The following is a 14,874-nucleotide window of genomic DNA, read 5'->3' on the forward strand; positions in this document are numbered from 1 at the left end:
CTCCGGGGCCTCCTCTGGCCCCGCTCCACCAGGTCCATGTCTCTCCTGTGCTGAGGCCCCCGAGCTGGAGGCAGCACTGCAGGGGGGTCTCCCCAGAGCAGAGCGCAGCAGAGGGGCACAGTCCCCCCTCGCCCTGCTGGCCACGCTGCTGGGGATGCAGCCCGGGGTGCCGGGGGCTCGCTGGGCTGCCAGCGCACGTTGACGGCTCATGGGGAGCTTCTCACCCACCAACACCCCCAAGTCCTCCTCAGGGCTGCTCTCCAGCCTGGATTTGTGCTTGGGATTGCCCCGACCCAGATGTAGGACCCCGCGCTTGGACTTGTTGAATTTGATGAGGTTCACACGGGCCCAATTCTCCACCCTGTCCCAGTCCCTCTGGATGCCACCCCATCCCTCAGGCGTGTCGACGGTTCCACACAGCTTGGTCCTCTCAGCAAACTTGCTGAGGGTGCCCGTGATCCCACTGCCAATCCTGCCTGCTTGCTGTGGGCAGGGAGGGCGAACGGCGCCGGCTTTGCCATCAGGGGTGCTCAAGCCCCGCCAACGATGCTGCGCTCCTGCCACCGGGGATTTCAGCATGACGCAGAGCAGACGATTTGGCAAGCCGGCGTCGGGAGGTGCTGGTTGTTCAGCACTATCCCAGCCACCTGCCACAGCATCATGCCAAGGAAAACCAAACAAATGTGGGAAACAAATGTGGGCATGTAGTGATAGGATGAGGGGGAATGGCTTCAAACCGGAAGAGGGAAGGTTTAGATTAAACATTAGGAAGAAGTTTTTCACTTTGAGGGTGGTGAGGCGCTGGAACAGGTTGCCCAGAGAGGTTGTTGAGGCCCCATCCCTGGAGGTGTTCAAGGCCAGGTTGGACGTGGCCTTGGGCAACCTGGGCTGGTGGGAGGGGTCCCTGCCCATGGCAGGGGGGTTGGAACTTGATGATCTTCAAGGTCACTTCCCACCTAAACCATTCTATGATTCTATGAAACATCTTGCAAAATGCCCCCACACTTGGATTTTTCAGGATGATTCCTTAAAGGACTTGGTTTTCTGGTGCGTGTCGCCCGGTGGATGGGCTCTGGTTGCATCTCATGGTTTTGAAACGGGATTTGATCTATCGCCGTCACTTCCAGCCTCGTGGAGGGATGCAGGAGGCGGACAGGCTTTTGAGAGAGGGGGATGAAGCTCCCCCATGCTTTGCATTAGGAAGAGCATCTCTCATCTGACCTTGACCCGGGGAAAGCCCCTGTTTCCCTGCACAGACATGAACAAATCAGGTATGACTGAGACCTGGACTTGCTTTGCAGGAAAGGCAAACGAAGGCAGCTTGCCTGCGAGCCAGGCTCCTGCCTTCACCTGCCTGCTATTGCACCTGCCAGAGGTGCCGGCAGTCTGGTTTTATTCAAATAAACCAGTGGGAAAAGGGATAAATTACCCACTCAGTGAGAGAGAGGTTTTCCTTGCTTAATTTGAGGCTTCTGCCGAATTTCCCCTCTGGCTGCGCAGAACCCGGCACTCCCGGCTCAGTGAAAAATAAGGTCAGAGGAGCTATTTTCATGTTAAACAAACAAAACGTAAAACCTCATAGCTTGAAAAAGAATTATTTGCCTCCTGACAAGGTCACGCTCCCTACAAACACTTCATTATGCCTCTTCCAGCGAGCGCGGGTCCCACCAGGGACCCTATTTCCTCGAGTGCTAAAATAACCAGCCGACAGGCACCTTGCTCAGGCAAAACGGGGTGATTATTTTTAGCCGCTGTTTGCGCCAGTCTTTAAAGCTCCCTGGGGGAAAATCCGAAGGTAGAGACCAGCCCATTCCTGTAACGTGCCCGTGGCACCACCACACCCTGCCATTTGGCCCCCCTCAGCTGCTCCCCAAATAATGCTGTGTATTTTTAGACCGCTGGTGCTTTAGGAGCTTTAATGAGGCAGCCTCAGAGCATCGCAGTGCCAGGAGCAAATTCTTGCAGCCAAAGACTTAGATTTCCCTGTCCCCGCTCTCTAACCTTTCCCCACTAACTGATAACCCAAATTTGAGCCGGGGTTTAAGAGACTTCCCTGTCGGTTATTTTCATTTCAGCTTTTTGTGTGCACTGGAAGCGCACCAGGTCACTGCTGGATAAGATGTGGGAGGATCTGTATAAACGCTGGCAATCTGTCCCGAGACAGAAACCAGAGAAGTTATTTTTCACTTCCCCAGCGCCGTTGCACAACATCTCTGCCTGCACAGACGGGCCGAGTCGCTGCCCCAGCACCGTCCCACCACGCTGGACCTGAGATGTCCCCTGGGACCACTGGGGACAACTCCAGACAGAACTGTTGGCTCTTTGCATCCTGCAAATACCTCCCATGGGCTGGGAAGTCCCCAGGGACTCCAGTGCAGGGCAGGAGGCTCCTTGCAGGCTTGGGCGTGCTGGTGCAATCCTGTGATGTAGCCAGGAGCACCCATGGAGCATCCTAATGCCAGGGCAGGAGGGGTCCCGGCTGCATTTGACCTGCAGGAGCTTCTCCTCATCACAAAACTTCTACTTCAAGACTGGAGGGGACAGGAGTTGCCTGGACCTTGCCAAGCAATGCCACCTCCAGCAGTAATGGCGATGCCCAGACATTTGAGATGGAGATTTCACAAACCCATCTCATTCAAGCTTTCTCCATGCTTGCAGACCCTTCTTGCCATCGTGCACCCATTGCTTTTTAGGATGAAAAAAGTCCATCCAGTCTGCAGGTTGTGGTCCTAAACTTGCCAGCTCTCCCCACTCCACATCCTGCGGCACTGCCCAGACAGATGGGGTTTACCCTGGGAAATGGGGGGTGACTTCTTCACCCTCTGCTCTGCCATGTACATCTCGTCCAGGATGGAGCTGCACATCTGGCTTGGCATTCCCCTCTTTCGCCAAGCGTCTGCTCCAACTGTCCGTCAGGACAATCGAAAGAAAATCGGGAGATACTGTACAGATGTCAAGGGACACATCCCCCACCATCCCAGCAGAAAGTCCCATGAGATGCACTTTGCTAGGTGACCACAGAGCCGTCGCATTGCTGCACGCCCTGAGAACTCCCACACTTCACATCCCTCCAACTCCACTGTGAAACACCCCCAGAAATCCACCTCCTCTGTTCTGCAAAGGATTTCACCTCCCAGCCCCTCCGTCCCATCCCACAGGAGATGACTGTGCCCCTTCCACCTCCCCTGTTAGCAACGCCATGGAAGGAGCATGGTTTCTTTCCATCCCATTTCTGCATTTTTCCCAGTTGAAGTGACACATGTGAAGCTTTGAGATGAAGAAGAACCCAACATGAAAGACTCATCATCCTGCTCATCTCTTCTGGTTGGCACCCACACATCCCCCAGACGGATGGGTACCTTGGGCAAGGGGCTGATGGAGCAGAAACAGCTTCTCTCTCCTCAACAACATCAATGATGAAATAAATAAAGGCAACGCTGAAGGTCTACTCTCTACAGACGTGGGCAAAGCAGAACGTGCAGCACCATATGGTTAGGTGCAGAAGCCCCAGCGAATATTTTCAGTAACCCCCTTGGCATAGTGAGAAGACATGGACTACTTAACCTGCAGAGGAGAAGGACGGTGGGAATTGTCCATAGAGTGAATCACAGAATCACAGAATTTTCGGAGTTGGAAGGGACCTCTAGAGATCACCAAGTCCCACTCCCCTGCTAAAGCAGGACTGCCCAGAGCACATCGCTCAGGACTGCATCCAGGCGGGTTTGGGAAACCTCCAGAGAAGGGACTCCCCCCCCTCCCTGGGCAGCCTGTGCCACTGCTCTGTCACCCCAACCGTAAAGAAGTTCTTCCGTCTGTTGGAACGGAACTTCCTCTGTTCCAACTTGTGCCCACTGCCCCTCGTCCTGTCACTGGGAACCACCGAGAAGAGTCTGGCTCCATCCTCCTCCAACCCACCCTTTAGATACGTGTATGCCATAATAAGGTCTCCCCTCAGCCTTCTCTTCTCCAGGCTAAAGAGTCCCAGCTCTCTCAGCCTTTCCTCATATGGGAGATGCTCCAATCCCTCAGTCATCTTGGTTGCCCTTCGCTGGACTCTCCAGTAGTTCCCTGTCCCTCTTGAACTGGGGATCCCAAAACTGGACCCAGTATTCCAGTTGTGGCCTCACCAGTGCCGAGTAGAGGGGGAGAATGACCTCCCTCGACCTACTGGTCACACTCTTCCCTCTGCAGCCCAGGATTCCATTGGCCTTTTTGGCAGCAAGGGCACATGATTGTGATTCTGTGATTCTGTGTTTCTGTGAAAGCACTGATGAGGAGGACTTGATATCCAGAGGGTATTGTGTGACAGTGAACGGAGCCACCAGGGCTTGCATACAACTGGGGCATGCAGACCCGCTTCCCATAAAATACATTTGAACTTTCTCAGGAGGCATCTGTTTGCAGATGACATGTGCTGGCACTACAGGGGAGGCTTTGTCAGGGCGCGGAGGAAGTGTCACTCACCCCCTTGGGAGATGTTTGGTTCTACGTGGCTTTGGAGTGTCACAGAGCGAAATCTGAACCAGGAGACAATTGAATGTACAAGACACATCTTGCACAGGAGAAATGCTGAGCAAGGGCAATGCTCCTGCTTTTGTTTAAGGTGCTCCCCAGAGCACCTTTCCCTTTTTCAAACCCTTTTCACATCACCCGCGGAGCTGCAGAGACCGTGGAGGTGCTTTACCAACTGCCATGCAATAGCCGGTAAGGCGGCAAGACAGACAGACACTGTGCCCGAGCAAAGGCAGAAGGAAAGCCTTTAGCAGACAGAGTACAACTGCCTGGGTTGGGATGTGATAACATCGCCAGGGATTGATGGCAAAGCACAAGCTAAACTCTGGCTACTCAGCAACTGGAAAATGCTCAAATGCTGTATTTCCCCACAACCCAGCACACAACCCCAAGAAATGGTTCAGGCTCGTGGAGGCAGGATTAAACTGGAATTATTGGAAAAAAAAAAAATAAATGGTCTTGACTGGAAACAGTTTGTCCAGTTACAGCCTTATCCTCATCCCCTGCCTGAGATCATGACAACTTTATAGCTTTGCTATGACCGTCCCTCAAATAGGATTATTCAGGATACTGTAGTGCTAGAAATTTACTGACAAGTTTCAAAGCAGCGGAATAAAAATGTTCTGGGTCTGGAGGGATTGATTTATGAAATAAGATCAAAAGAGCAAACTCTTCTTATCATTAATGCCAACATTAAGAGCACGAGTCATTCCAGGAACATCAAAGAAAGAAGCTATCAAATAAAGGTAAAGCTGGAATGTGGTTGTAGAATAAATCATCTAGATCTGTCTTGGCTGATGGGAAGAGGCGGATAAGTCTCCAAACGGACTGAGGGCTCTGCTGTGTTCAGTGTTTTCTGGATGATGCCCATTGAGGAGGATGGTCCTCGGTCTGGAGAAACCACCAAGGGCTCAGATGAGTTGTATAGAGTAAGGCAGGAGAAAGAAAGGCAAATGAAGGTAGGATGAGAATCAGAGAAGAGAAATAGTGCTTTTGGCAGTGAGGAGGACTGAGCCACGGGCCAATCTTTGCTACTGGGATCTTGTTTGGTGAACTCCGTGGTGGGAAAATGTACCCACAGCTTGGTGTGGACCTGTTATTCCCAGGCAGCCTCATCATCTACTGTGACATGTGTGGTCCCAGGGGTCTGCAGACAGCAAGTGGCACAAGGACAGCTTGGCCTGGGGCACCTGAAATTCTTTTTTGGTCTCCAGAAATGAAGCCCACAGCTGGTGGTGCAGAAACATCTCTCTGGACAGAGCAGACGCGTGCTTTCCCGTGTGTTATTGTGGCTGCCGTGCCTGGAGGTACGTGCTGTGGGTAAGGTGTTGTGCTGGGGCTTTACAAACATGGGGAAAAGCCCATTTGATGCCTTCAAGTGCTCACAGCTTGTGGTTGCTCTGCTGCTGATTACTTTTTTCCTGCTTTGGACAGGCAGAAACCCCAAAACCAAAGGCAGTCAAGGAAATGCCGACTGTCTTTGAAGCGGCAGCTGTATTTAGACAGGGTTGACCCAAAGGTTATCACAATGTCCGTTCTTTTTGATCTGCTGGTCTGTAAAACCCCGTGTTGACCCCATCCCTCCCTTCCCCTCTGCATTGTGTTGGGGATGCGGCTCTGTGCTGCAGAGCCCGCACAGGGAGTTACCATGGGGGATCCCACCTTTCCTCGCTGCAACACCTCATCTCCATCCCAAACCAGAGCCAAACACAAGAAGAAACAACAGCCCTGCTCCGGGCAGTGAGAAAAAACCTGGAAGCAACCTTACAGCCACAGCATGAGCCACCGCAGCGCAGGGGACACGCCAGGAAAGGGCGGCTGCTCCGGCTGGGGCAGAGGAAGGCAAAAGCGGGGTCAGTGCTTTACCAACGCTGAGCTTTGTGGCTGTGGAAACACACATTTCCTTCCTGCGTTGCACATCTTACCAACTCTACTCATCACCTCTGCAGGGTTTTGCGATACATCCCTGGCTGATGCTTTTTTGGAGGGGAATCGTGGCTCCAACAAGCTCAACGACGAGTGCAGTAATTTGGTGGCCTTAGAGATGCTGCTGCCTCCAACTCATCAGAGAGGAAAGAGGGCTGCCCTTTGCGATGGAAAAGCAGTCATGCTTACACCCTCAGCCAAACACTGATTTACTCCAGGGGCAGGTAAGAGAAAATGGTGTTCTTTTTTTTTCTGCTCTGCCTACAGAAAAACACCTGTGATAATGCAGAATTCCGACAAAGCTTTGAGTGCCACAGCAGACAGATGTTTTACCCAGAACAGCATCTTGCTCAGAATTTTGCCATCCCTTAGATTATATTCCTATTACTATTTTTTACATTAAACAGTTCCCTAAAGCTTTCTGGGGGAAATGGTGAAATGGGGAGAAATTCAAGATGATCTGGGCTGCAAAAGGATAAATGGGTGCTCAGCCACGTGGGAGCACTCCCTACAGATATCAGCCAGCAGAGCAGGGTGAAATCTTCCTGCTGCTTTTTTAAAATCGATACCCAGCCCATCCTTCCTTAAACTCTTCAAAACTGCTCAGACCGACCAGAGTGCAGCACTTGCAAAAAAAAAACCAACCAACCTACGGTTGTTTTAGTTTGAAGTACATTATTTTCTCTCAAGAGCCGTTTATGAAATTAATATTCCCATCAGCCCTAATAAAGAACATTTCCCCTAAGATGTAGTGTGCCACTCTTGCACACCGAGCAGATTCTGCTAACATAGATCATCCATAATGACTTTAAAGTGAACCAAGCTTCAGGAGGATAAATCAGCCACATTGCATTCGTTATCTCCCTCAACCTGCAAAGCACTGAGCAGTTTCCACCCCGTTACCTCGCGGGACCGCAGCACCTTTGCAAACCTCACAGAATTCACAGAATTCACAGAATTGTTAGGGTTGGAAGGGACCTCTGGAGATCATCTAGTCCAACCCTCCTGCCAGAGCAGGGTCACCTACAGCACGTTACACAGGACAGCGTCCAGGCGGGTTTTGAATGTCTCCAGAGTGGGAGACTCCACCACCTCTCTGGGCAGCCTGTTCCAGTGCTCCACTACCCTCAAAGTAAAGAAGTTCCTTCTCATGTTAAGATGGAACTTCCTATGTTCAAGTTTATGCCCATTACCCCTCGTCCTATCACTGGGCACCACTGAAAAAAGACTGCTCCCATCCCCCTGGCATCCTCCCATTAAGTATTTGTAAGTATTAATAAGATCCCCCCTCGATCTTCTTTTCTCTAGACTAAAGAGACCCAAGTCCCTCAGCCTTTCCTCATAAGAAAGGTGCTCCAGTCCCCTAATCATCTTTGTTGCCCTTTGCTGGACCCTCTCAAGCAGTTCCCTGTCTTTCTTGAACTGGGGAGCCCAGAACTGGACACAGTACTCCAGATGCGGTCTCACCAGGGCAGAGTAGAGGGGGAGGATGACCTCCCTCGACCTGCTGGCCACACTCTTCTTGATGCACCCCAGGATGCCATTCGCCTTCTTGGCCGCCAGGGCACATTGCTGGCTCATGGTCATCCTGTTGTCCACCAGGACTCCCAGGTCCCTCTCCACAGAGCTGCTCTCCAGGAGGTCAGCCCCCAACCTGTACTGGTGCATGGGGTTATTCCTCCCCAGATGCAGCACCCTACACTTGCCCTTGTTGAATTTCATCAGGTTTCTCTCTGCCCAGCAAACTTGCTGATGGTACACTCTATCCCTTCATCCAGATCATTGATGAATATGTTGAACAAAACTGGGCCCAGTACTGACCCCTGAGGGACACCACTTGTTACTAACCTCCAACTAGACTCTGCGCCACTAACCACAACCCTCTGAGCTCTATCTGTGAGCCAGTTCTCAATCCACCTCACCGTCCATTCATCTAAGCCACACTTCCTAAGCTTTCCTGTGAGGATGATGTGGGAGACAGTGTCGAAAGCCTTGCCAAAGTCAAGGTAGACAACATCCACTGCCCTCCCCTCATCCACCCATCTAGTTACTTTGTCATAGAAGGCTATCAGATTAGTCAGACATGACTTCCCCTTGGTGAATCCATGTTGACTACTTCTGATAATCTTCTTTTCATCCAGGTGCTTTGAGATGACTCCCAGAACAAGCTGCTCCATCATCTTCCCAGGGATGGAGGTGAGGCTGACCGGCCTGTAGTTTCCCGGGTCATCCTTCCTGCCCTTTTTGAAGACTGGAGTGACATTGGCTATCCTCCAGTCCTCAGGCACCTCACCTGTCCTCCAGGACCTTTCAAAGATAATGGAGAGAGGCCCAGCAATGACTTCCCCCAGCTCCCTCAGCACACGAGGGTGCATCCCATCAGGCCCCATGGATTTATGTATATCCAATTTATCTAACTGATCTTTAACGTGCTCCTTGTCAACCAAGGGATAGTCTTGTTTCCCCCAGACTTTCTCTGTTACCTGCAAAGTCGGGGTCTCACAAGGACTGGCCCGAACAGTGAAGACAGAAGCAAAGAAGGCATTTAGCAACTCCGCCTTCTCTGCATCATCCGTCACCACAGCACCTGTCTCATTCAACAACGGGCCCACATTTTCCCTAGTTTTCCTTTTGTCTCCTATATACTTAAAGAAACCCTTCCTGTTGGCCTTGACATCCCTCGCCAGGTTCAATTCCAAGGCTGCCTTGGCTTTCCTTGTTTCCTCCCTGCATACCCTGACAGCATTCTTGTATTCCTCCCAAGCAGTCAGCCCCTTCTTCCACCTATTGTAAACTCCCTTCTTCCACCTGAGCCTTTTCAGAAGGTCCCTGCTCAGCCAAGCAGGTCTCCTTCTCCCCTTGCCTGATTTCTTGCTCTTTGGGATGCACTGATCCTGAGCTTGGAGGAGGTGACGCTTAAATAGCAGCCAGCTCTCTAGAGCCCCCTTACCCTCTAGAGCCCTTTCCCATGGGATTTGCCCAAGCAATTCTTTGAAACGATCAAATTTAGCCCTCCTGAAGTTTAGGGTTTCAACTCTACTTGTCATTTTGTCTATTCTACACTTAATCCTGAACTCTATCTTCTCATGATCGCACAGCGATCTATCTTCTCATCTATCTTCTCATGATCTCACAGCGTATATAACCCAGGAGTACATAATTACATCCCCAGAAGCGTAACCGGTACATCAGGTCACATTTTCCCAGGCAGGTGAAACCCAAAACTCCCCAGGAATCACTCATTCCTGCAGAAATTCAGGCAGCGGCAGGAGAAATGAAGAATTATTCTGCACCAGACAGTGCATGGACTTGTTTAGACACGAAAGTTTTGATGCTGCCCCAAGGTAAAATATACGTGAAAGACAATTACACAGGCTGGAACATGGCCAAGACATTGAGACGAGCCCGATTCCACCTACTAAGCGCGTCCCAGCAACTTCGCGTGATGCCTCCTCTGAAAGAACGATCTGTTGTGCGTTATTCCTCACAACACGCCGGTTGCCAGAAAACCGGGACCTGCAGCCAGCGAAGCGCTGGGGAAGCTCGCAAGCTGTTTCCCATCTTGGCCTGAGCCCTGAAGCACTCGGGATGGCTCCAGAGAAGTAAAAACCCTGGTAGTAAACACAGAGCAAAGTCCTGACCCACCAGCGGCCTCCATCAAGAGCCAGGAACAAGCATCCCCCAAGCAAACTGTGGGGAGGCAGACATCAGTCTGGCTCGCAGTGATGGGTTCAGGCTGCTAAAGGATTTTTCCCCACCAGACAACTGTGAGGGCTTTACGGAGCCAGGGTTCAGGGGCTGGAAAGTGTCTGAAATCCTTTTTGGCCAGCAAAGAGGTCGCGGTGAGAAGTGGCGGTGGGTGAAGTTGGATGCTCGAACAGCAAACCCCGTAGAGAGCGAGAAGGGGCTTTCGCGGTGGAAACGAGACAAACTGCCCTCTGGCCTCAGTAGTTCAAACACTCCGAGGGCACAGCCCGCTTTCTAAGGAAAGGCTTCTGATGTGTTATTCAGCTTTCCTACGAACTGGGGCTGATTTCCTCATCGGGCACACGTGGCGCCTCTTGAAGAGAAACAGCTCCCAAAAGAGATGCAGAAGAAGGAAGAGGGCCATGGCTTCTCCAGGGAAGGCAAGGAGTCCCACCTCCAGGTGATCCAAGAAGGTGGCTGTGAGAAGGACCCCAATCCACATAGGACTTGCCTGGTGCTACGCGTTCCTATGCAGAGGAACCAACACACAGGTGCTGCTTCAGTGCCCCACCAAGGAAATCAGCACGTCTATTACGCTGCTTTCACCATGTTGAGTTTCACCACGCATCTCCTTAGCATACAAAAGCCTCTGACTGGGGAGATGAGAGCAAACGACAGCTCACGTCTGACTTTGGGATGCAGCTATGAACTGCACGACCACTTCCACAGCGGTGTTTCCCACAGACGCAGCAGCTAATGCTGATGGGGGAGGGAGGAACGGTGCGTTTGTGCGCAACGCCAAAAAGGCAATCTGCAGCACCTCTCTCTCCTACCTCTTTCGGCATTTCCCGCGGGAAGAAGAAGTATGGCACCGCAGATATGGCCACGAGACTGGCTGCAACCAGGAAACCAAGCCACCAGGCGCCAACCCACCGTGGGTCTTTGTTTGTGAGCTGCACATCATCTGCAACACAAATGGAGAAATGGGCATTAAATCAAAGGTGAATGGAGGGACCCCAGTGAGCCAAAGGGATGGTGATGAATGGTCCCAGTCATCCCAGACATCAGCGTACTCCAAAGTTGTGGCTCCCAACCTGGTGACCATCAGTTTTGGGCTCTGAGCAGTATTTGCACCTGACTCACCCCATGGCACTAAATCACATTTCATTCTTCGTTATCACCATGGTGTCTAAAAACCCACTCAACCCTTTGGATGGAGACATCCTAGAGCTGGAAAGGCAAAGGGAAGCATCCCCAACACAGCTTTTTCAGAGAAGAGATACCCATGTTGTGAAAAAGCTTGGAAATACTCACTTAAGAGGATTAAGCCATGATGTCGGTCAAGACAGAAGGAAAAATTCTTTCTTAAGACTAAAACAGAGTTAACACTAGTTAACTTTCTGCATTCAAGAGTGTTGGTTTAGTTCTTTACAGTCTGACTCCCCGTGCAAGGACTCCCTGTTCACAGCAGGATTTGGACCCTGGAGCTCTGCCCACCAGTCTGGTCCATCAGCCAGTGCCGGGTTTGCAGCTCAACCAACGGAAGCCAATCTTAAAAAATGCTTTAATAAAGATTATATCCCTTTCTCCTGACCAACTTCCTTCAGTTCATAGAATCATTGAAAGGTTTGGGTGGGAAGGGATCTTAAAGACCATCTAGTGCAACCCCCCTGCCATGGGAAAAGACACCTTCTTCTAGACCAGGTTGCTCCAAGCCCCATCCAATTTGGCCTTGAACACCACCAGGGATGGGGCAGCCACAGCTTCTCGGGGCAACCTGCCCCAGGGGCTCACCACCCTCACAGGCAGGAATTCCTCCTGATATCTCATCTCAATCTCCCCTCTGTCAGTGTCAAACCATTCCCCCTCATCCCATGGCTCCCCTCCCTGACCCAGAGTCCCTCCCCAGCTCTCCTGGAGCCCCTTTAGGCACTGGAAAGGGCTCTGAGGTCTCCTCGGAGACTTCTCTTCTCCAGGCTGAACACCCCCAACTCTCTCAGTTTGCCCAGCCTCCTCTCCTGTCGTCTCCAGGGCACTCTGTCAACAACAACATTTTCTGTGGGGATGGTACTTGGCATAAATAAAATGGGCTGTGCAGAAGCCAGAATGCAAATTCACAACAGGGTGAGTCTGAACCAAGAAATAATTCTCCAGAAAAAGGGGACACCTGTGGTTAGATAACATTCATGGGCAATCCCAGGAAACGAGTCCTCACAGAAACCTCTTCCTTAACCGTGAGGTTTAACACAAGTGAGCTATTCTCACCGTGGAGGGTGCAATTAAAACTGCAGTCAGTTTACTGGATTTTGGTACAGTGGATACTGCCACATCTAATCTCCCATCTCCGGAAGTAACAAGTCAAAGAAATTTGCTAATCTCCTCCCTGCACGATGCATTTAGCAAATCAGAATTTTAAATCTCTTCCTGAATAAACACCAAGTTTGTTTTTTTCCTAGGAAAATGTGAGCTTAAATTACATTTAGCATTAAGCAGCCACAGCTCGGCTAGCTTTTCCCAGTAGGCTGAAGACACCTTTAGGCTGAAGACAACTCTAAAACTGGGTGTTCTCCAGTTCTGGCTAAGCAGGCACATTTCTCATTCAACGTCCATCTGCAGAAGGTGGCTTAGAAGAACTGAGCATCAGGGTTTGCAGGCATACAGCAGACCCCGATCCCATTTCTTCATCCTTCAGAGGCAGGCAAGACAAGACTCCAGACACCTGGCCAAGGTTCACTCACCGAGGAGGATGGGAAGCTGCAGCAAATAAGTTTGGAGGTCACCTGATAGCAGGAGGCAGTGTCGAGACTACAGTGTGCTCTTATGCTGCAAATATCATAAATGTATGGAGTGACAAAGTCCGGGGGGAAAAAAACGTTTTGTGAAGTCAAAGAGCCGGAGGCACCGAGAAGGAGCCAAAGCTAATGGATCTCTGGTGTCAACACCCGCTGCTCATCCAGCCCCCGCCCTGATGCTCTCTGGTCACCACCCAAAGGAGTCCATTGTCCTTCTCCTCACGTTGTACAGCTCAGCATATCCTCACCTCTGTCTGCTCTGTTAATAACCAGGAGAGAACCTCTTGTTTTCCAGGCAGGGATTCAAGAGCAGCCAAAACCGAGATGACTACAAACGCTTTAATAGCACTGCTCAAGAAGAGACATTTGAAAATCCCTTCCATGCTCCTTTCTTGTCCTATCCAGCATTTCTTTCCTACTGCTTTTCACTTTCCTCCCATCCTACTCTTCCCTCTCCTTCTTCACGTCTCGGAGTCCTGGTACCCATTCTCCATTCCTTCTCTCTTACTTCTCCCCTCCATCTTTCCCTTTTGTGTTTCTCTCTGGGTTTTGCTCATCCTCCACATCCCCACTCTCTCCTGGTGCTGGCTGGCAGCGAAATGCTCCCGCTGCTGCTCCCGCTGGCATATGGCGGAAAATTGGGACAAGGATGAAAATCAGGTCTGCTCTAAAAGCACAGTGCAGATGGGCACCTCTCTAACCATATCTCCAGGTTAGAGAGGAGAAAGGCCTCTGAAGGAGGAGACAGCGCCAACTGAAATACAGCAGCCACAGGGCCAGGTTTAACCCCGCAGATGCGTGTGTGACCATGAGTCGGGTGGGAAGGACCACCGTGTGTGGGCCATCCACGCCAGCATTGATGGGACCCAGAGCATCCACAGGTGATGGAAGTGATTGCACCCTCATCCCTTGGGAGTCGGGATGTCCAGAGAGGGACTGGACCGCTGCCGGTTCAGTAAAAGGGATGCGGTGCGAAGGGTGATGGGTCGCTCTGCGAGGGCACGTTCACTCACCTCCGGTGACTTTGTCAATGTCGACATAAAAACGCAGCATGGCAGAGCCCAGCATGAAGGCCACCCCCGGCCCGATGACGGTGACGGAGAACAAGATGCCTGCAGAGGGGCGAGAGCAGAGAGGGGCTCAGCCCTGCGCGAAGGGACCACAGGGGGACAGGAGGTGCCTCAAGGCAGGACCTGGATGAACCGGTGTCCACCGCTTCTGCCTCTAGCGCAGGCTGTTTCCCTGGCAGCTTTCTTGTCTCCCACCTTTTGAAGGAGAACAACCCCATGCTTCCCACACTCCCTTCACAGGAAAGGTTTTGCAAAACTCAGATCTTTCCCACCACTTTTCTGCAGCCTCCTAGAGAGGCTGAAACACACCCAGCAACAAGATGTGCCCCTTGGCATAAGAAATCCAGGAAATGCAAAGGTTGTGTTTTGTTTGTTTTGTTTTTTGTACAAGGTTAAGGACATAAATGTTATCAGCAAACTCTGAATTTCTGATAAAATCACTGATAAAAAAAAATCACGTGAATTACCGATAAAAAAAAATTAAACACGTGTAAGATTCAACTCCTATATTACAGGAAATCCTTTTAAATAATGGTTCAGAGGTTTGGAGCATCTACCACTGCAAAATTTGATGTGGTACTTCTGGTCTCTTATCGACACGGTTTTGAGCCACCCTCCCTGTCCCATTCAGTTCAAAAAACCATCACACACAACGGCTGGAAAAGGGCTAGAAGGGTCTGCGAGGACCATCTTTGTCCATCCCACCACCCTGGGTGGGACATTCCTTTTAGGTGTGTATCCAAGGTGTTCTTCCAGCACCCCCTCCGCTGAAGGATACTTGCCCACCTCTCAGATGGTTTTATCCTGCTTTTTTAGCTTCCTATAATTTTCCCTATACCTAAACAAAGTCTTCATTGCTGCATCTTGCGCCCATGGCTGTCCCCCAC

General features: G+C 51.1%; 1 protein-coding gene across 1 annotated transcript in view; it reads right to left on the reverse strand.

Annotated features, from left to right (window-relative positions):
- SLCO2B1 (solute carrier organic anion transporter family, member 2B1) overlaps positions 1-14,874 on the reverse strand; it is a 53,139-nt gene that overhangs the window by 24,690 nt on the left and 13,575 nt on the right. Inside the window, exons 5-6 of the mRNA XM_009891002.1 lie at positions 13,931-14,029; positions 10,959-11,089 (exon numbers count right to left, since the gene is read on the reverse strand). Of these exons, the coding sequence (XP_009889304.1) occupies positions 10,959-11,089; positions 13,931-14,029 (230 nt within the window). The remainder of the gene's footprint in view (positions 1-10,958; positions 11,090-13,930; positions 14,030-14,874) is intronic.

Source organism: Charadrius vociferus, unplaced genomic scaffold, assembly GCF_000708025.1.
Source record: "Charadrius vociferus isolate BGI_N301 unplaced genomic scaffold, ASM70802v2 scaffold407, whole genome shotgun sequence".
Taxonomy (NCBI): Eukaryota; Metazoa; Chordata; class Aves; order Charadriiformes; family Charadriidae; genus Charadrius; species Charadrius vociferus.